This window comes from Coregonus clupeaformis, chromosome 13 (genome assembly GCF_020615455.1).
Source record: "Coregonus clupeaformis isolate EN_2021a chromosome 13, ASM2061545v1, whole genome shotgun sequence".
NCBI classification, from domain to species: domain Eukaryota; kingdom Metazoa; phylum Chordata; class Actinopteri; order Salmoniformes; family Salmonidae; genus Coregonus; species Coregonus clupeaformis.
In genome coordinates this window covers 23,278,246-23,301,351 of record NC_059204.1, presented here as the reverse complement: position 1 = coordinate 23,301,351, position 23,106 = coordinate 23,278,246, and the positions used below count along the sequence as shown (strand labels likewise).

At 42.2% G+C, this 23,106-nt stretch overlaps 1 protein-coding gene across 1 annotated transcript in view; it reads left to right on the top strand.

Moving 5' to 3' along the window:
- The window catches only part of LOC121579770 (protein EURL homolog), a 59,075-nt gene that overhangs the window by 6,872 nt on the left and 29,097 nt on the right, over positions 1–23,106 (top strand). The window contains exon 2 of the mRNA XM_041894651.2: positions 6,759–6,892. Coding sequence (XP_041750585.1) covers positions 6,766–6,892 — 127 coding nt within the window. The 5' untranslated portion in view covers positions 6,759–6,765. The remainder of the gene's footprint in view (positions 1–6,758; positions 6,893–23,106) is intronic.

The following is a 23,106-nucleotide window of genomic DNA, read 5'->3' as shown; positions in this document are numbered from 1 at the left end:
TGACTTCTGAAGGTAATTGGTTGCACCAGATCTTATTTAGGGGCTGCATAGCAAAGGGGGTGACTACATATGCATGCACCACTTTTCCATTATTTATTTTTTAGAATTCTTTGAAACAAGTTATTTTTTTCATTTCACTTCACCAATTTGGACTATTTTGTGTATGTCCATTACATGAAATCCAAATAAAAATCTATTTAAATTACAGGTTGTAATGCAACAAAATAGGAAAAAATGCCAAGGGGGATGAATACTTTTGCAATTGCTTATATAGTTCTATATCATTAGTATCTTATTCATCATTTTAGGCAATGTTGGAATGATTTCATTGTTAAGCTTACTTTGTGTATTATAATGAGCTCATGTGCTTTTCTTCAGGAGGAGGGGATACTAAACTCAGCAAAAAAAGAAACGTCCTCTCACTGTCAACTGCGTTTATTTTCAGCAAACATAACGTGTAAATATTTGTATGAACATAACAAGATTCAACAACTGAGACATAAACTGAACAAATTCCACAGACATGTGACTAACAGAAATGGAATAATATGTCAATGAACAAAGGGTGGGTCAAAATCAAAAGTAACAGTCAGTATCTGGTGTGGCCACCAGCTGCATTAAGTACTGCAGTGCATCTCCTCCTCATGGACTGCACCAGATTTGCCAGTTCTTGCTGTGAGATGTTACCCCACTCTTCCAACAAGGCACCTGCAAGTTCCCTGACATTTCTGGGGGGAATGGCCCTAGCCCTCACCCTCCGAACTAACAGGTCCCAGACGTGCTCAATGGGATTGAGATCTGGGCTCTTCGCTGGCCATGGCAGAACACTGACATTCCTGTCTTGCAGGAAATCACGCACAGAACGAGCAGTATGGCTGGTGGCATTGTCATGCTGGAGGGTCATGTCAGGATGAGCCTGCAGGAAGGGTACCACATGAGGGAGGAGGATGTCTTCCCTGTAACGCACAGCGTTGAGATTGCCTGCAATGACAACAAGCTCAGTCCGATGATGCTGTGACACACCGCCCCAGACCATGACGGACCCTCCACCTCCAAATCGATCCCGCTCCAGAGTACAGGCCTCTGTGTAACGCTCATTCCTTCGACGATAAACGCGAGTCCGACCATCACCCCTGGTGAGACAAAACCGCGACTCGTCAGTGAAGAGCACTTTTTGCCAGTCCTGTCTGGTCCAGCGACGGTGGGTTTGTGCCCATAGGCGACATTGTTGCCAGTGATGTCTGGTGAGGACCTGCCTTACAACAGGCCTACAAGCCCTTAGTCCAGCCTCTCTCAGCCTATTGCGGACAGTCTGAGCACTGATGGAGGGATTGTGCGTTCCTGGTGTAACTCGGGCAGTTGTTGTTGCCATCCTGTACCTGTCCTGCAGGTGTGATGTTCGGATGTACCGATCCTGTGCAGGTGTTGTTACACGTGGTCTGCCACTGCGAGGATGATCAGCTGTCCGTCCTGTCTCCCTGTAGCGCTGTCTTAGGCATCTCACAGTACGGACATTGCAATTTATTGCCCTGGCCACATCTGCAGTCCTCATGCCTCCTTGCAGCATGCCTAAGACACGTTCACGCAGATGAGCAGGGACACTGGGCATCTTTCTTTTGGTGTTTTTCAGAGTCAGTAGAAAGGCCTCTTTAGTGTCCTTAATTGCCTACTGTCTGTAAGCTGTTAATGTCTTAACGACCGTTCCACAGGTGCATGTTCATTAATTGTTTATGGTTCATTGAACAAGCATTGGAAACAGTGTTTAAACCCTTTACAATGAATGTCTGTGAAGTTATTTGGATTTTTACGAATTATCTTTGAAAGACAGGGTCCTGAAAAGGGGATGTTTCTTTTTTTGCTGAGTTTATATAATGTTGTTGGGTCTGTAACCATGTTCGCCAGTGACAGTCTCTTCCCATTCAAACTTATTTTTTTTTTCAACCAAAAGTTCAGTAATAGACCCATGTAATTCCAGTTGCATTGGTATATTTTCTATAAAAGTGGATCCTCATGATTGTATTTTACTTCCTTTTTAGACCACATAGGCCTAATAAAATACTTCAAATGGTAGGCTAACTGCGTCTCTCTCTCTTTCTCTCTGTCTCTGTGTGTGTAGTGACTTAAAGAGGAAAGTTAAGGCCTCAACATCTTGCTGAATTTACCTGAAGTTCTGTCGGTGTCAATTTTTTGAAAGTGCTGAAAGAATAGGCCTACTTCGTCGCAGCTCATTTGCTTGCACTTGCTTATACTTGGAGCTAAGTGTTAATGATATAAGAACAAACATGAATTTACTGAACATACATTTAATAATGTTTGTATGGTTCAAAAGTCAAAACTCATGTTGGCGTTAGTTATTATTGAAGGAGAATGCGGTTCTTATCGACTTACACAAATCCACAAGGAGTCAGTAGAAACCATTTTTGTTTAAGCAAGTCAGCCATATCAGCTATGGTTTTTTAAAAGGCAGTAAATGAGGCTGAATGAACCGTTTCGCTGCCGTACAAGGCTCCGCTGATAGCCAGGTGTAGCGGTGGTAAGGATTCACTACATGGTGCTAAAAGGAAAGCTCCGCTGTCTGAGCTTTATGTAGGCCCTAACAGTTTGTGGGCACAGTTTGTCACTGTTATAGTGCAATTAATGTATTGTTTAGTGTTGTGTAGTGGCTTTGCTGGCATGCATTAAAAAAAAATTGGTTGCGTTAGGGGGGCTAAGATTTACATGCTAAAATCTGACACCAATTCACCTGTCTGGATTCTTAAATTCAACACTTTTCCCCCCAATATCTCAAGATAGGGTGGTCATATTGTTATGACATTTTCAGGGCAGATGTAGAACACAGATGATTCAAATAAAAGTAAAATGTATGAAATTAAAATGCAAATTTGGCAGTACAGAATTCATAATTACAGTAACTTAAGAATAGTAATTTAAGGTAGGGTTTGCATAAAGCATGAACAAATCTTCATGCTTTATGCAAACAGAGTTTGAAACAATTTATGAAATAGAATTCAACTTTTTATACTACTTCATGTAAATTAGTATGTACTGAATGTAAAAAATGCTGCATGTTAAGCCCAATCATTTAAAGTAAGGTGGTCATATTGTTAACATATATTGATTTTTTTTATACAGTGCTGGGAGGTTGTAACAATTTAATAAAGCAATACCAAAAAATGTAATATAATTGTTTTTATGAATTATGCTAATTAGTTGGTGAATTGCAACGTTCCATTCACTTCAATGGGAAATATTTTAAACGCTTCTGGTCTTACACCTTTTAAGCAAGACACATCAAACTAACAACAAAAAAAAATGTGCAGCACAAGCTGACCAGCTTGTGGGAGTTAGTGTGTGTGCGTGCGTATTTTTGGTATATGTGAAGGAGTGTGTGACAATGTAGACACCACAGGACCTGAAAAAAAGGGGATGAGATTACATTAAAACATTATTAGGCCTATATATTCAATCTAAAAATGCAATTCAAATAAATTCATTAGGTCCTAATCTATGGATTACACTTGACTGGGAATACAGATATGCATCTGTTGGTCACAGATACCTTAAAAAAATAAAGATAGGGGAGTGGATCAGAACCAGTCAGACACATCTCCCTTCGCATAGAGTTGATCAGGCTGTTGATTGTGGCCTGTGGGAATGTTGTCCCACTCCTCTTCAATGGCTGTGCGAAGTTGCTGGATATTGGCGGGAACTGAAACACGCTGTCGTACGCGTGCGTCCAGGGCATCCCAAACATGCTCAATGGGTGACGTCTGGTGAGTATGCAGGCCATGGAAGAACTGTGACATTTTCAGCTTCCAGGAATTGTGTACAGATCCTTGCGACATGGGGTCGTGCGTTATCATGCTGAAATATGAGGTGATGGTGGCGGATGAATGGCACGACAATGGGCCTCAGGATCTCGTCACGGTATCTCTGTGCATTGAAATTTCCATCAATAAAATGCAATTGTGTTCGTTGTCCATAGCTTATGCCTGCCCATACCATAACCCCACCGCCATCATGGGGGCACTCTGTTCACAACGTTGACAAAAGCAAACCGCTCGCTCACACGACACCATACACTCCATCTGCCCGGTACAGTTGAAACCGGGATTAATCCGTGAAGAGCACACTTCTCCAGCGTGCCAGTGGCCATCCAAGGTGAGCATTTGCCCACTGAAGTCGGTTAAGACGACGAACTGCAGTCAGATCAAGACCCTGGTGAGGATGACGAGCACGCAGATGAGCTTCCCTGAGACGGTTTCTGACAGTTTGTGCAGAAATTCTTCAGTTGTGCAAACCCACCGTTTCATCACCTGTCCGGTGGCTTGTCTCAGACGATCCCGCAGGTGAAGAAGCCGGATGTCCTGGGCTGGCGTGGTTACACTTGGTCTGCGGTTGTGAGGCCGGTTGGACGTACTGCCAAATTCTCTAAAACGACGTTGGAGGCGACTTATGGTAGAGAAATTAACATTCAATTATCTGGCAACAGCTCTGGTGGACATTACTGCAGTCGGCATGCCAATTGCACACTCCCTCAAAACTTGAGACATCTGTGGCATTGTGTTGTGTGACAAAACTGCACATTTTAGAGTTACCTTTTATTGACACTAGCACAGGGTGCATCTGTGTTATGATCGTGCTATTTAATCAGCTTCTTGATATGCCACACCTGTCAGGTGGATGGATTATCTTGGCAAAAGAGAAATGCTCACTAAAGGGGATGTAAACAAATTTGTGCACAACATTTTAGAGAAATAAGCTTTTTGTACAAATGAAAAATGTCTGGGATATTTTATTTCAGCTCATAAAACATGGGACCAACACTTTACATGTTGCCTTTATGTTTTTTTCAGTATAGTTGACTGAACTGTGTAAACAATTATGAATATTTATCGTAAGAATTACAATTATTATTAACAATCAAACAATTTATCCCATTTTAACTAGTCAATTATGAGCAGGTAACCTAGTAACACAATACCCTAACATCTGGCCTAGCCTAGGCCTCTTTCATATCTCTTTCACTCTCTCTGACACATGCATACAAAAAAGACAAACTCACTCACCAAATATCTCATTCTCTCCCATGGGCACACACTGCCAGCCAGTCAAGCGGATCTCTCTCTCGACGGGCATGGTATTAGTAAGAAAATGGGCTTAGAATACTGCAGTTCCCAATACAGCATAAAACAGTTAATGTGCTGTTACTGTAATATCTGCATATATAGCCTAATTTATTTTATTTATTTAATTTTTTTGTGAATGAGCTAAGACCAGAACAATATAGCCCCCTTCCCACACACACACACACACACACACCAACGTGGGCGTCTCTCTCAAATCAAATATCAGTATGTAGGTGCATTAATATGGAACTCAGTGCAGCAAGGGTGACATATGCTCATAAGTGTACAGTAACAATGCAAACATGACGAGCAACAGCAGCATTGGTAACAGGTTATATACATACAGTGCATTCGGGAAGTATTCAGACCCCTTTTTCCACATTTTGTTACGTTACAGCCTTATTCTAAAATTGATTAAATAACAATTTTCCCTTATTAATCTACACACAACTCCCCATAAGGACAAAGCAATAACAGGTTTTTAGACATTTCTGCCAATTTATTAAAAATACCTTATTTAGATAAGTATTCAGACTCTTTGCTATGAGACTCAAAATTGAGCTCAGTTGAATCCTATTTCCATTGATCATCCTTGAGATGTTTCTTCAACTTGATTTTTGATCTCTGATGCCCAGGATCCTTCAATTCAAAGTCCCATTAACCAGCTCTGCAAACGTTATAATGTCAAAATATGTTCAGTACTAAGCCAAATAAGGAGTTTCGCAGAGCAATTATCGTCATTACTGCCGCTACGAACAGTATGTACTTCCGAAAAAGGTCTAAATAAAAATAACATCTATCTTTCGGGATACTGTACTGCTGCTGGATGACTGATTTTTATTGGATTTGCCGAAGGTGGATTTGGCGCATTCACACTTGGTCAAAAACAATGGATGTTTTTTTATTTTGACATTTTTTGGAAGTACACACCGTAACGGCAGTAATGACGATAGTTGTTCTGCGAAACTCCATATTTTGGTGAGTGTATTCATTATTACTTTTATGGGTTTATTACTTTTCTATAATTTCTCTATTTTCCTTCTCTCTGCAATTTTGGGAAGGGCCTGTAAGTAAGCATTTCACTGTTAGTCTACACCTGTTGTTTACGAAGCATGTGACAAATAACATTTTATTTAAGTACCGAAAGTATTTTGACATTATAAAGTCACCTATGTAAGCCGGGGTAAGTTCATTTACCAAGAGTAAACATGGCACCAGACACACGGTTTTCTTTCTCTGTGAGATCACTGTTGGGTCCTTGTTTTACATGGCTTTTTCATAAGCGTTTTAAAAGGTGTTCCATTCTTTTGAAAATCAGGTCATCCCTCTCCTTTCTCAAAAGGAGTTGTCCGTCAGTCTTGATATTTGATCAGACATGATGCTTTGAGTGCACTGCCTTGAGCAAACCGTACCTCGCAGTACTCAGCATAGTAATGACAGTCTCATTCATGATGAGCAATTTACATCAGAAAGTGTACCATTCCGTCTGACTAGTACAAGCCAAGATGTAAGTTTGAATGAGATTCTCTGTTCAAGAACGAGGGAGGACTCTGACTCTTAGAGGTCAATGGATGTTGTGCAAGCCTCATGTTTCATGTCCTGCAATGTTTGTGTGTTTCTCCCTCTCAGAGATAGTATGGACAAAGAGGAGCAGTTTGTCAACATCGACCTAAATGACGACAACATCTGCAGTGTCTGCAAGCTAGAGACTGACACAGGGACCATGTCCTTCTGCCACGTCTGCTTTGAGCTCAGCATCGAAGGTGAGAGAGAGATTTTCACTGTTTACCCAGTGAAAATGAAGAGCAAACAAAGTGGTACAGTTGCTTGTACTAGGTCTGGTTTCATGCATCCTTCAGAAACTCCTCAGCTTCACTGTTGTATCATCATCAGTACTTCGTAGCGCTAGTTCCTGATAACAAAGTTGAGGTTGTTTTAAAAATACAGAACCTTTTATGAAGCCAGATGTGGTCAACCTTACAATGTTAGAAAAGAAAGCATATCAGATATCACATTTTTCATTCAACTCTTATTGGCCATCTGCTGCCTGGGAAGAATAGTGGCCTAGAACAGTACTGGTGTTACTTGATAAAAAATGTAGGCAGTGGCAGGATAGCACACAACAGCACAGTTACGCCTTGTTAAAAAATGAATTGAATTCCGTTGGCCGTATGTCCTTTAAACACAGTCTTGCTCCGCTAATGGTCGGACAAGTGTAGTGTGTCATAACGCAAGATGGAGGAGCATTTTATTTTGGAAGATTGCAAAATATGACCTTTACATTCAAGACAGGACAGGAGAAACGTATTGTTTCAGGTCATAATAAAACATGTTTCTTTTATTTACTTTTTCCTCAACTTTTTTGCTTACTTTCTATCAAGTCAAGCTAGCTTACACAGAGCAGCTAGCTAGCTAAAAGCTAGGTTGAATGTAGCCAGCTAACCCAATACCTAATAATTATCATCATAAACAAATGTCATTAATACCATAAAGAAACTTTATCGAATTAAAACGGGAGGCTACAGTCATAATATAATTGGCTTAACAGCTAATGTATTATTCAACATTACTATTAAGATAGTACTCATTGTTTGGATCATTGTTTACAAGTTGCTAGCTATCCCATAAAGCCATTGCAGAAAACTACATATTTTCATCTTGTTCTGTGGTTTTCTACCTTCCTGTTCTATGGACGGACTCTGGTTGGCCTGTAGATGATGCAAAGTTTGGAAAAATCTAAGTATGCGTCTCGCAACGGAGCCTTGGACGCAAGGGGGCACTGCAATGCCACTGGTGCGGATTGTCCCCATTGAAATGAATGACTTGCGGCGCAACACAATTGGAATGTGAACGAGGCTTAGCAGGGTGGGAAATTCACTTTTTGGTCCACCAGCCACTGTGGCATGAAGATATTTTTTTGGGACCAGCCACTGAAATATTATTTTGGCCATAATTACACAACAAAAATAAAATCAATAAACGGATGAGCATGCTTTCGGTTTTTCTGAAACAAGAAATGTATTACTAGTAAGAAGTAATGGGGTATATTGCTTAATTTAATTTTTGTGACCTGGGTCTTTTAACCAATGTATGTTAAAATGAATCTTTTAGATACAATAGTAAAAACGGATACAGTGCATTCGGAAAGTATTCAGACCCCTTGACTTTTTCCATATTTTGTAAAGTTACAGCCTTATTCTAAAATAGATTAAATGGTTTTTTCCCCTCATCAATCTACACATAATAGCACATAATGACAAAGCAAAAACAGGTTTTTTGAATTTTTTTGCAAACTGAAAATAAATTAAATCATATTTACGTAAGTATTCAGACCCTTTACTCAGTACTTTGTTGAAGCACTTTTGGCAGCGATTACAGCCTCGAGCTTCTTGGGTATGACGCTACAAGCTTGACACACCTGTATTTGGGGAGTTTCTTCCATTCTTCTCTGCAGTTCCTCTCAAGCTCTGTCAGGTTGGATGGGGAGCGTCGCTGCACAGCTATTTTCTGGTCTCTCCAGAGATGTTAGATCGGGTTGAAATCCGGGCTCTGGCTGGGCCACTCAAGGACATTCAGAGACTTGTCCCAAAGCCACTCCTGCGTTGTCTTGGCTGTGTGCTTAGGGTCGTTGTCCTGAGCGCTTTGGAGCAGGTTTTCATCAAGGATCTCTCTGTACTTCGCTCCATTCATGTTTCCCTCGATCCTGACTAGTCTCACAGACCCTGCCTCTGAAAAACTTCCCCACAGCATGATGCTGCCACCACCATGTTTCACAGTGGGGATGGTGCCAGGTTTCCTCCAGACATAACGCTTGGCATTCAGGCCAAGGAGTTCAATCTTGGTTTCATCAGACTAGAGAATTTTGTTTCTCATGGTCTGAGAGTCCTTTAGGTACCTTTTGGCAAACTCCAAGCGGGCTGTCATGTGCCTTTTACTGAGGAGTGGCTTCCGTCTGGCCACTCTACCATAAAGGCCTGATTGGTGGAGTGCTGCAGAGATGGTTGTCCTTCTGGAAGGTTCTCTCATCTCCACAGAGGAACTCTGGAGCTATATCAGAGTGACCATCGGGTTCTTGGTCACCTCCCTGACCAAGGCCCTTCTCCCCCGATTGCTCAGTTTGGCCGGGCGGCCAGCTCTAGGAAGAGTGTTGGTGGTTCCAAACTTCTTCAATTTTTAAGAAGGATGGAGGCCACTGTGTTCTTGGGGACCTGCAATGCTGCAGACATTTTTTGGTACCCTTCCCCAGATCTGTGCCTCGACACAATCCTGTCTCGGAGCTCTATGGACAATTCCTTCGACCTCATGGCTTGGTTTTTGCTTTGACATGCACTGTCAACTGTAGCACCTTTTATATAGACAGGTGTGTGCCTTTCCAAATCATGTCCAATCAATTGCATTTACCACAGGTGGACTCCAATCAAGTTGTAGAAACATCTCAAGGATGATCAATGGAAACAGGATGCACCTGAGCTCAATTTCGAATATCATAGCAAAGGGTCTGAATACTTATGTAAATAAATGAGTAAAATTTTCTATAAACCTGTTTTCGCTTTGTCATTATGGGGTATTGCGTGTAGATTGATGACTATTTTAAACAGTTCTACAACAGAACATCAATAATCAACAAAGTGCCTACCCTGCCACAAAAGGCTGAGCTTATTTATTATTATAGTTCAGGGTTCTACCAGGGCCTAAAATTAACACCTGCCACCTTCCAAATACGGGTATATTTTGGCATTGGCGGGTGAGGAAATGGGGGAGGATCATGCTTTTAAAATTTCAGTCAAGGGGAGGGTTTAGTATTTTTTAAATCTAGTCCAGGGGAGGGTCATGTAATTTGGAATTGTTGAAATTTAAGTATTTGTCAGGGTTTTACAATAAGTTGCTTACTAGGCTATACAGTGCCTTCAGAAAGTATTCATACCTCTTGACTTTTTCCACATTTTGTTGTGTTACAGCCTGAATTCAAAATGGATTAAATTGCTTTTTTTCTCTCACCTATCTACACACAATACTCCATAATGACAAAGGGAAAACATGTTTTTTGAAATATTAGCAAATATTTTGAAAATTTTAATACAGATATCTGATTTACATAAGTATTCACACCCCTGATTCAATACATGTTAGAATCACCTTTGGCAGCGATTACATCTGTGAGTCTTTCTGGGTAAGTCTCTAAGAGCTTTGCACACCTGGATTGTACAATATTTGCACATTAATATTTTTTCCGTTCTTCAACCTCTATCAAGTTGATCATTGCTAGGCAGCCATTTTCAAGTCTTGCCGTACATTTTCAAGCCGATTTTTAAGTCAAAACTGTAACTAGGCCACTGGATCCGATTGATATAAAGTTATCTATAACAGCGCTTTGGTCTGTGATGCTTTATGCTAGAAACAAGCTGTAAAATACCCGACAAAGACGTGACTCCGATGCATATGGGGATATCATTGTTTAATTTCTTTGACATTCAGAGGCTGAGCTACAACCTTCTATAGCGGAGGAGACAAAAACATGGACTTTGCTTGGGTAGTATTCTAATTCTGTCACTATCAATTGATTAAGCTATTCACTTTCTGTACAATAGAAGATGTTTAAACCCAGACAGCTTTTAAGAAAACACTTGTGATCTTCTCTCGTTGGGGGGGAGGCGGCAGGTAGCTTAGTGGTTAAGTGTGGTCCTCTGTAGCTCAGCTGGTAGAGCACGGCGCTTGTAACGCCAAGGTAGTGGGTTCGATCCCCGGGACCACCCATACACAAAAAAAAATGTATGCACGCATGACTGTAAGTCGCTTTGGATAAAAGCGTCTGCTAAATGGCATATTATTTATTATTATTATTTAAGAGCGTTGTGCCAGTAACCGAAAGGTCGCTGGTTCTAATCCCCGAGCCAACTAGGTGAAAAATCTGTCGATGTGCCCTTGAGCAAGGCACTTAACCCTAATTGCTCCTGTAAGTCGCTCTGGATAAGAGCGTCTGCTAAAATTTTTATTTATTTATTTTATTTCACCTTTATTTAACCAGGTAAGCCAGTTGAGAACAGGTTCTCATTTACAACTGCGACCTGGCCAAGACAAAGCAAAGTAGTGCAACAAAAACAACACAGAGTTACATATGGGGTAAAAAAAAAACATAAAGTCAGAAATACAACAGAAAATATATATACAGTGTGTGCAAATGTAGCAAGTTATGGAGGTAAGGCAATAAATAGGCTTACGCCATCAAAAATGACGTAAATGTAATGTTAAGCCACGGAAGAAGAGAAGCCAACAATTAAAGCTTCCATTTTTCTGTGTCGGTAGGCCTACTCTGTCTGGGGTGGAAAGGTAGGCCAAACTTTTGAAAGTACCATGTTCAGATTCCTAATGACGTCTCAGATTGAATTATTGTTCAAACAGGGACAGTTTCGTTGCAAACAAGACACACTGATTTGGCATTGGAGAAATATGATAAGATGAACACAGGTCTATCGCTATGTCCATTCTTAGCCTGTAATTTTGGTAATTTGTGTGGTATTAAAAAAAGCGCTAATATGTAAAAGTATGTAGAATTGCATGACATTTTTATAAAAGGCTGTTTTTTCTTGGACCTGCAAATATGATTATAGATGCAGGCAATGCTTTTACTGTAAAGGCGATCTTTCCACCCCTACTCTTATCCACGGTGGTCTATGAACCCACAACCTTCTGGCCCGCAGACCTGTGCTCTGTAAAAATTCCTGCTTTTCCATGTAATGCTTTCTGGACGAAGAACAGTTTCTAAAACTGCATATCTAAGGCTCTGGTCTGTCCAGTAAGTGTTATCTGTTATTTTTCAAGCATTTAGGGAGGGCCATCCATTTCATTTCAGAGGTCCGATTTTCTCCATGTAACCATTTATTATAAATATCGTTCACTCCCTAAGAATGTCTAATTCACCAGCCACGTAGGCGTGTGGTCACACTCATGGCTCTACAGTGCGAGCATTTCATAAAAACTGTCAAGTATGGGCGCAAGTGCAAGTTGTGATTTATAGCAAAATACGTGCTGCAGTAGCTGTTTTCAAAGTATTTCTGCCATTTTGTTTCATATCTGGTAATACACAAAGAATATCTGAATCATAATGTTAACGTATCCCACCTTGCGCAGCAACACTGCCTGTCTGGGGGGCTGTGAGCACTGTGAGTGAAGTGCTGAAAGATTTGTATTTAGATGCAATGGGCACAGGCATAAACCTTGGTCTAATTTACTCAAGTCTACTAAAGTGAGACTTTGTCCTTGTGTTTCTTGGCTATTTATACTGAACAAAAATATAAACGCAACATGTAAAGTGTTGGTCCCATGTTTCATGAGCTGAAAAAATATAATGTTCCATATGCACAAAAAGCTTATTTGTCTCAAATGTTGTGCACATTTGTTTACATCCCTGTTAGTGAGCATTTCTTCTTTGCCAAGATAATCCATCCACCTGACGGGTGTGGCATATCAAGAAGCTGATTAAACGGCTTGATCATTACACAGGTGCACCTTGTGCTGGGGACAATAAAAGGCCACTCTAAAATGTGCAGTTCTGTCACACAACACAATGCCACAGATGTCTCAAGTTTGGAGGGAGCGTGCAATTGGCATACTTGTGCAGGAATGTCCACCAGAGCTGTTGCCAGAGAATTGAATGTTCATTTCTCTACCAGAAGCTGCCTCCAACGTCATTTTAGAGAATTTGGCAGTACATCCAACCGCCGTCACAACCGCAGACCACGTGTAACCACGCCAGCCCAGGACCTCCACATCTGGCTTATTCATCTGCAGGATCGTTGTGGGTATACATTGTTTTGTTCACAAGCTAGGTTGCTTTTCAATGTTTGAGTTTGCTTCCACTGCTAGCAAAAAGAGACATTGTCGGCCTCTACTAGTGAGATTCTCACAGGCACATGTGATGACTCATGACTGGAGTGGCCCTGTTACCAAGGTAACCTTAAAGGGGCAGCAAAAAAAATGTCTGATATTTTGGTTAAAAGACTCAGATCACAGAATGTTAAAGTAAATTGAGCAATGTACCACATTACTTATTACTAGTAATACATTTCTTGTTTTAGAAACATTACTAAGCATGCTCATCTGTTTTTTGGGGTGTAATTATAGCCCCAAAAATGTTTTGGCAGGTAAAGATTCGGAGTGGCTGGTAGTTTCTTTTTTATGTACCTGGCACAGTGGCCCTGCTCTACGCTGACATGTTTTACAAGGAGTACATGATGTGCCCCAAAGTAGAAATGTAGAAGCACACAATTCTAGGACAAAATGTTAAAGTATTTTTTTTTTAGGAGTGATCCATACTCAATCAAGCACAATCATTAGGTGTGACAAACATTTTCGGCTGCCCCTTTAAGGGACAGGCTGTTACCGTGGTAATGTAGGCACTCGCTTGTCTGTGATTTAAATAGACATTCTTACCCACCAGTGACAAAATCTACCCGCATTTGGCAGGTGGAGGGTGTTAATTTTCAACCCTGGGCGTAAGGCCTTGCCAGTATAATTTTCCAACAGCTTTGGATTATAGGGGAAAAGTATGCACGGCAAGTTGACCACAGTGTGGTTTGTAAACTGTGTGTGTAAGCTGTGGGCCCGGCAGGTTCAGGTGGGGGTTTAATGGCTTGAGTCACCTCTCTCCCACCACCTGTCCCAGTGAATCTGTTCCCTGTCTCTAGGTGAAGGCCCTAATGGAAGCTTGATGTTATCCAGATGGACAGCTTGATGACATGCATCCTTTGAGAGGATGTGTTTTGGTGGCTATTCAAGCTCTGTCCTTGTCTTCATCACGGACTGTATGTGATTTCCCCATGCAGTGGACAGAATGGGTCTGAAGGGCCCATAAGGGGCGAGCTGAGCATCCATCCATTCATTAATTCACCCCCAACCCTTTCGTTAGAACACATCAGACAGACAACAGCTGCTCAGCCTCCTCCTCATGCTGTGCCACTAATACGAGGTGCAGCATTGTGTTTGAAGGGCTTTTTTCCACTTTTAGTTAATGATCTGCCTATTTTAATGAGAGAGAATGCTACCTCCCAGGGGACTTGATGTGCTGTGTGGCTCTCAGTGTTTCTCATCTCATGGACAGACAGAGCCACTGTACAAGGGCCCCTCTTTTGTGAGGGAGAGCCGTGCATTTATCTCCACATGAAAGGAGAGAGTCGTCCTATTGACGCAGCAGCAGCTGATAGCAGAGCAGACTACATCACTGAATAATTTTTAGAGTATGGTATTATGTCATTCTGACAGGAAGGGAAATTAATATTGTATTAATGTTGTATTTTTGACTTTATGTTTTGTTTTACCCCATATGTAACGCTGTGTTGTTTTTATCGCACTGCTTTGCTTTATCTTGGCCAGGTCGCAGTTGTAAATGAGAACTTGTTCTCAACTGGCTTACCTGGTTAAATAAAGGTGAAATAAAATAATATAAAAAATATGCATCAAGGATTTATGTGCTGTGCATGCATTGAGCAGTTATCGAATCCCGGAACTAAGGGAATATATCCTGACTGAGGAAAGGGAATATATCCTGTTTGTTCCAGGCTGAGTTGATAATTGTACTGCAGCAGGGATTTATTGTGAGTTTCCCAGAAAGAGCATGATTGTGAGTGGAATGTGCAGATGCCCCAGTCTGTTACCATTGTCATTGTTGCTCCACTGTGTCTTTTATGTGTCTAGATAAGCCTAGCCTATATAGGCTGTTGTTGCAGAGATTGCACAACCCTGGCGCTTGCAACGCCAGGGTTGTGGGTTCGTTTCCCACCGGGGGCCAGTATGAAAATGTATGCACTCACTAACTGTAAGTCGCTCTGGATAAGAGTGTCTGCTAAATGACTAAAATGTAATTGTGATACAGCCTGTGTGGCCACTGGCCATGAAGTAAGCTGAACAGTCGGGCAGGTGGAATGTGCTTTGTGGCTGCCTGTATGGGCAGGTGACATTTTACAGTGCCTTCGGAAAGTATTCAGATCCCTTGACCTTTTCCACATTTTGTTACGTTACAGCCTTATAAAAAAACATTCTACAGCAATCTACACACAATACCCCATAATGACAAAGCGAAAAAACTAATGTATTAATTAAAAAAAAAACAGAAATACTATTAGAAATTGAGCTCAAGTACATCCTGTTTCCATTGATCATCCTTGATGTTTCTACAACTTGAATGGAGTCCACCTGTGGTGAATTCAATTGATTGGACATGATTTGGAAAGACACACCTGTCTATATAAGGTCCCACAGTTGACACTGCATGTCAGAACAAAACCCAAGCCATGAGGTCAAAGGAATTGTCCGTAGAGCTAAGAGACAGGATTGTATCGAGGCACCGATCTGGGGAATGGCACCAAAAAATGTCTGCAGCATTGAAGGTCCCCAAGAACACAGTGGCTTCCATCATTCTTAAATGGAAGAAGTTTGGAACCACCAAGACTCTTCCTAGAGCTGGCCGCCCGGCCAAACTGCGCAATCGGGGGAGAAGGGGCGGGGAGGTGACCAAGAACCCGATGGTCACTCTAACAGAGCTCTAGAGTTCCTCTGTGGAGATTGGAAAACCTTCCAGAAGGACAACCTTCTCTGCAGCACTCCACCAATCAGGCCTTTATGGTAGAGTGACCAGACGGAAGCCACTCCTCAGTAAAAGGCACAACCCGCTTGGAGTTTGCCAAAAGGCACCTAAAGACTCTCAGACCATGAGAAACAAGATTATCTGGTCTGAAGAAACCAAGATTGAACTCTTTGGCCTGAATGCCAAGCGTCACGTCTGGAGGAAACCTGGCACCATCCCTACAGTGAAGCATGGTGGTGGCAGCATCATGGTGTGGGGATGTTTTTCAGCGGCAGGAACTGGGAGACTAGTCAGGATTGAGGGAAAGATGAAAGGAGCAAGGTACAGAGAGATCCTTGATGAAAACCTGCTCCAGAGCGCTCAGGACCTCAGACTGGGGCGAAGGTTCACCTTCCTACAGGACAACGACCCTAAGCGCACAGTCAAGACAACGCAGGAGTGGCTTCGGGACAAGTCTCTGAATGTCCTTGAGTGGCCCAGCCAGAGCCCGAACTTGAACACGATCGAACATCTCTGGAGAGACCTGAAAATAGCTGTGCAGCAACGCTCCCCATCCAACCTGACAGAGCTTGAGAGGATCTGCAGAGAAGAATGGGAGAAACTCCCCAAATACAGGTGTGCCAAGCTTATAGCGTCATATCCAAGAAGGTGCTTCAACAAAGTACTGAGTAAAGGGTCTGAATACTTACAGTGAGGGGAAAAAAGTATTTGATCCCCTGCTGATTTTGTACGTTTGCCCACTGACAAAGAAATGATCAGTCTATAATTTTAATGGTAGGTTTATTTGAACAGTGAGAGACAGAATAACATAAAAAAAATCCAGAAAAACATATCTCAAAAATTTTATAAATTTATTTGCATTTTATTGAGGGAAATAAGCATTTGACCCCCTCTCAATCAGAAAGATTTCTGGCTCCCAGGAGTCTTTTATACAGGTAACGAGCTGAGATTAGGAGCACACTCTTAAAGGGAGTGCTCCTAATCTCAGCTTGTTACCTGTATAAAAGACACCTGTCCACAGAAGCAATCAATCAATCAGATTCCAACTCTCCACCATGGCCAAGACCAAAGAGCTCTCCAAGGATCTCAGGGACAAGATTGTAGACCTACACAAGGCTGGAATGGGCTACAAGACCATCGCCAAGCAGCTTGGTGAGAAGGTGACAACAGTTGGTGTGATTTTTCGCAAATGGAAGAAACACAAAAGACCTGTCAATCTCCCTCGGCCTGGGGCTCCATGCAAGATCTCACCTCGTGGAATTGCAATGATCATGAGAACGGTGAGGAATCAGCCCAGAACTACACGGGAGGATCTTGTCAATGATCTCAAGAAAACAATTGGTAACACACTACGCCGTGAAGGACTGAAATCCTGCAGTGCCCGCAAGGTCCCCCTGCTCAAGAAAGCTAATATACATGCCCGTCTGAAGTTTGCCACTGAACATCTGAATGATTCAGAGGAGAACTGGTTGAAAGTGTTGTGGTCAGATGAGACCAAAATGGAGCTGTTTGGCATCAACTCAACTCGCCGTGTTTGGAGGAGGAGGAATGCTGCCTATGACCCCAAGAACACCATCCCCACCGTCAAACATGGAAGTGGAAACATTATGCTTTGGGGGTGTTTTTCTGCTAAGGGGACAGGACAACTTCACCGCATCATCAAAGGGATGATGGACGGAGCCATGTACCATCAAATCTTGGGTGAGAACCTCCTTCCCTCAGCCAGGGCATTGAAAATGGGTCGTGGATGGGTATTCCAGCATGACAATGACCCAAAACACACGGCCAAGGCAACAAAGGCCTAGCCAGTCTCCAGACCTTAATCCCATAGAAAATCTGTGGAGGGAGCTGAAGGTTTGAGTTGCCAAACGTCAGCCTCGAAACCTTAATGACTTGGAGAAGGTCTGCAAAGAGGAGTGGGACAAAATCCCTCCTGAGATGTCTGCAAACCTGGTGGCCAACTACAAGAAACGTCTGACCTCTGTGATGCCAACAAGGGTTTTGCCACCAAGGACTAAGTCATGTTTTGCAGAGGGGTTAAATACTTATTTCCCTCATTAAAATGCAAATCAATTTATAACATTTTTGACATGCGTTTTTCTGGATTTTTGTTGTTGTTATTCTGTCTCTCACTGTTCAAATAAACCTACCATTAAAATTATAGACTGATCATGTCTTTGTCAGTGGGCAAACGTACAAAATCAGCAGGGGATCAAATACTTTTTTCCCTCACTGTACATAAATGTGATATTTCCGTTTTTGTCTAAACCTGTTTTTGCTTTGTCATTATGGGTATTGTGTGTAGGTTGAGGGGAAAAAACAATTTAATCAATTTTAGAATAAGGCTGTAACGTAACAAAATGTGGAAAAGGTCAAGGGGTCTGAATACTTTCCAAAGGCACTGTATGATTGTCCCAAAGACAACGTTATTTTGCGTTGATGAGTGTTCATTTGTACATGTGTATTAGTGGTGCACAACAAAAAAGAAACCAGCCTAGCATCAGCTTTTCTCCCTAAATTCCCTTTCCCCTCCGTGTCTCACTTAGTCAATTGCGTTTCGATCGCACCCTACACAGACGTGCTGCGCACAGCTCCCGTTGGCCTACAGAAATAAATGCCTCAAAATGTATCTGATGGGATACACAAGCTACATTTCTTGGCAAATGACGACAGTTTTAACACATTCGAAATAGACTGGTTGATTGAAGTCGGGAAAATATTTGAGCTGTAGTTTTGGAATAATTGCGTCCCGTCTATATTCCGGTTAGGCCCGGAGTGTCAAACTCAATCACCACACGGGCCATTTAAAAAAATAAAATAAAAAAAACACAACGATTTCACGGGCCAAACAGCCTATAGGGCTAGACTATGTTAGATTTTTTTAAGAAACGTGCGACCCGAACTGGCCATTGTCATGATCGTCCATCTATTGAACTATTTGTTTTTACTGCTTAAAGCACTTTCACATTGTAATGAAAAGTTTAATAAATTATTATAAAGCCTAAATATCATTTTAACATAAATAAAACAAAAAGAGATCATATTTGTCCAGCCTTTGCTGATATGCTTGCAGATGTGCATAATATTCTGCTACCCTAATCAAAAATGTTTTTAAAAACTAAAAATAACAAAAACATAGGTTGTTGTAACATTTTAAACTTAAAACATGTTTTTCGTGCCGCATGGATCACTGGTGCAGTTGAATACAGTGTTGCTGTATGGTGCGCTCTAAATATATTGCAGTTGAATAGCCAGCCTACAGTCCTTACTGCTCAAATGATGCCGTAATAGGCCCACTTGTTTCCTCTTATGAATGTTTTTTTGTTGTTGTTGTTATTTGTCACGCTTTAAAAACCAAAGCCAGACTGCAACATTTTAATAGCCTAGGACTGTGGCATGTGTCTGTGGCGTTTCCCTCCGCTGCATGCTATAAACGGAGGCTGCTACGGGACCACACGTAGGCATCTCAATTGACGTTGAATAGGCCTACACCGATGCTTGCGCATCAGGCTATAATTTCATAAAAGTGGGTTTCGACTGTTATTTGTACTTGTGTGTGTGTCCTACTGCAGTGTCCTTTAGTAATTTATACTCGCTGTGAATCCTTCAGTCATTAAACTCATGTGATTCTTTATCTAATAACTTTTTGACAACCCAAAAGTTGTACAGCAATGACCCGTTGGGAACCGAAACGTGGCATAGACATTTACAACACACACGTTTAAACTTTCGGTCTGGTAGAAGATTTGGTCAGTGCCATTAAGGAGCTGAATTTCAATACCCCTCCCTATTGATGGGGACTAAAACAGTTGGGCTGTTAGTGCACTGTGTCATATCATCATTAAACTGTTCTATGTTACAGAATGAGCATGTAAGTAGTGTAAAGAAAGGGGGTTAGAATATTGTCATAAGTATGCTGACGCATTCAAACAAAGTTCAAATGAAAGGTAGGCTACTTGGAAATTTTAACCATTTGTGCATGTAACGGACCATTTTACATTTTTGGGCCAAGTAACTTTGACCTTAAGGCTTGTAAAACATTAACTGTTCTTGCCATATGGGCAAGTGCCTTTGAGCGCTAAATGTCAACCCCTGTGTGTGTGTGTGTGTGTGTGTGTGTGTGTGGCCAGGGTTAGCACATGAGAGTGTGTGTGTGTGACATTTATTAGTAATAGTGATATATGGGAGGGAGCCAAGTATCTGCTAGTGTCTCCAGGCCCTGCTTACAGTCAAATCCCTCCCTGGCCAGGCTACGCTACATGACCACTGATCATCTAGGCTAATGCACATCTAGGCTAATGCCCACGGCTTATCTGATTCTGCCTGACTTCATTAAGGCAGACCGGGAGGGAACAAAGAACTGCTCTCTGACCACACTGCTCTGAGTAGAGTAGACCATGCAGAAGTACAGTCTCTCTCTCTCTCTCTCTCTCTCTCTCTCTCTCTCTCTCTCTCTCTCTCTCTCTCTCTCTCTCTCTCTCTCTCTCTCTCTCGCTCTCTCGCTCTCTCTGCCTCTCTCTCTCGCTCGCTCGCGCTCTCTCTCTCTCTGCCTCTCTCTCTCTGCCTCTCTCTCTCTCTGCCTCTCTCTCTCTCTGCCTCTCTCTCTCTCTGCCTCTCTCTCTCTCTGCCTCTCTCTCTCTCTGCCTCTCTCTCTCTCTGCCTCTCTCTCTCTCTGCCTCTCTCTTTATGACTGTTCCTCATGGGTGAATTAGCACTGCTGAATATTCATCAACGCGACACACTGCTCTCTGAATATTTAACAGGAGCCACACAACAAACATTTTCGTCTACTAGGCTACACTCAATATTTCAAGACTGAGATGTTATCCAGGCCTTCATTCTCAAACAGACACAGAGTTTGCCCCTAGTTCAGAGTGTAGGCCTATAGCACAGCAGTGCACTGTTGCTGTGGAGGGCATGCATATAGGGCTGTTTCTGTGTCTCTAACCACATTCAACTCCACACCCAGAGCTTCTCCCTAACGTAGCCCGGAGGTTAACATGAAGTGTGGATGTTCAGGCTTGTCAGTTTACACATCAGCTGCTGACACGCACACTCCTTACATACAGCTATGGTCAGACAACACACTGCACTGACATACAGCACCAACAAGCTCTAGTCCACACACACACACACACACACACACACACACACTAGCTAGCAGAAAGTCTTCTCCAGTCCACAGCTCAGGGTCCAGTGATCGCATATCATTTTTGTTTACCATAGCAACTTGCAACTATCAACCAGCGCTTGGATAGTTTTGCTCTACATGGCAGTCAATACGAATAGGACTAACAACCAGTGAATGACTAAAATTGCACTTGACAACCAGTGTTAGTGAATGTAGCATCACTTTTAGTTGAAAAATTGATGGTTTGGGAAATAATCTTGCTTTTTAATGCTGGTAACCCGTTGTATAAAAGCAATAATACACTTGAGTCCATGTGTTATGACATTTTTATCATGGCTGTGGTGGTCTACGCCTCGAGGCTATGACCACGTCACAGCCATGATTAAAAATTGCCTCGTATTATTGCTTACTTCTATCATGTCTGAGTGTGCTTGCTTATGTTTAGTCTTGGAGGTCCTCTTTTTGCCTGGCTACCCAGACTCCTTGCTCCGGCCAAACGCTACGCCACGCCCACGGACGTTAGTTTAATCTCCGCAATGAGTCTGGATCTGAGTACCTCCCCGACGATCTTTCACCGAATGTGAACACATTCGGGGCCGTCTGATTGGTCCAAAAACCGATGGGTTGGGCCAGAGCCAGAACACACATGGGTAAAGCAGCAGTTCGAAAATTCATTGGCTTTGATACTCTGATTTGTTAGATACGATCCAATCGCTGATGACTTTGTTTTGTACAACGCCCCTCATGCCCCTCGTCACCACAAACGACTTCAATGATGGCAGTCTCAGACTAATGTATGTAGTGAACAACAGAGCAGCTGAAGAATTGAGTGTGAGTAGTCAGGCTAGTCTTCTTTAGGACTTACAGTAGGAACGTGTATGTATGTGTTAGAGCCCTACCCATGCTCCTGACGTTCAGGCCCTACCCTACCCAGCCCAGATTGCTTCTGCCAAATTTACGGCCCTGTCCGAACCTGAAATTAGAAATAACTTCCTCCGTATCCTTTAGATGCGGGGGGTTGCCTAGGTAGTGTTGGCTAGCGCTAGCCGGCTGTACCTGCGCCAAAACAGGTATTTTTCATCCTATAGCTTGTTCTCCATCTTCTTTTTAAATAGTGAGTTAATATGTTTTCAGCACTTATATCCATGACTGATCAAAACAAATCTTCTCATGCTCTCTTTTGTCTCTCTGCAGCAGACATATAGTGAGCCATATGTTTGGTACATCAAATTGCAATAAAACCGCAGTATCAAATCGCAATACATGTAGAATTATGAGAATCGCAATACATATCGTATCGGCACCTAAGTATCGTGATGATATAATATTGTGAGGTCCCTGGCAATTCCCAGCCCTATTAGCAAAGGCTCCGCTTTGGGCTGAACATGATGAGATATGAGAGAGCTGTTTTAGCTAGCTAATGTTCGTGACTCTAAACTCCATCAAAACTCACGGAACATTGTTATTTTCTGTGAAGTAATCTCTGCTGTCAACTCCAACAATGTTCTGGTCACCATGTTATGATCTTAGTAAGATATGACAGTACAGAGACACAGAAGAGCAGAAGCAAGTGGCTCATCTTCAAAATGTTTTTGATCAATGTAGTCATTCTTGAAAATAATGCCCGGCCCGTACCCTAGCTATTGATGAAAAAAACGTGCCTACCCGGCCCTAACCCGATGTATAGTGTGTTTGTGTGTGTCCATGTGCTTCTAACTGTCAGAAGCTACAGCAGTAATGGTAGTGGCTATTTTTACACTGCTACTGCATCACTAGCTGGGTGTTTTTCCCTCCTGCACCAGTTGTGTTTGGTGATGTTGGTTGCTGCAGGGCCCAGAGTATCAACACAGTGCAAACAATGGAACTTGACTGTTATTGCAGTCCTTCCCTCACACCCCCACACCACAACACACTCCTCAAGGCCAAACAGGCTTCAAAGTTTGACGTTCCTCTGTGAGAGAGAGAGGGCTGTTTTAAAGTAATTATGGTTGGCTATAGCCTAGCCAATGTTTTGTGGTCTCTGTCCAAGCCAAACTGATGTTTTGCCTTTTTATATTTGAGTTTAGGGGACATTTGGTTTTTGAATTGTGCCTTCGCACCTCTTGAGTGTTATTCACCAGAGCAGTGAGTGCTCATCCCTTTTGTGCTTCAGTTGCACTTCTCCACTCAGATGAGAATTCACAAACGGGCATTCTATCAGCAGACAGCCCTCTGACCAGGGCTCACGACTAACTTTTTTCGTCACTGTCCCGGTACCATCCCGAAGT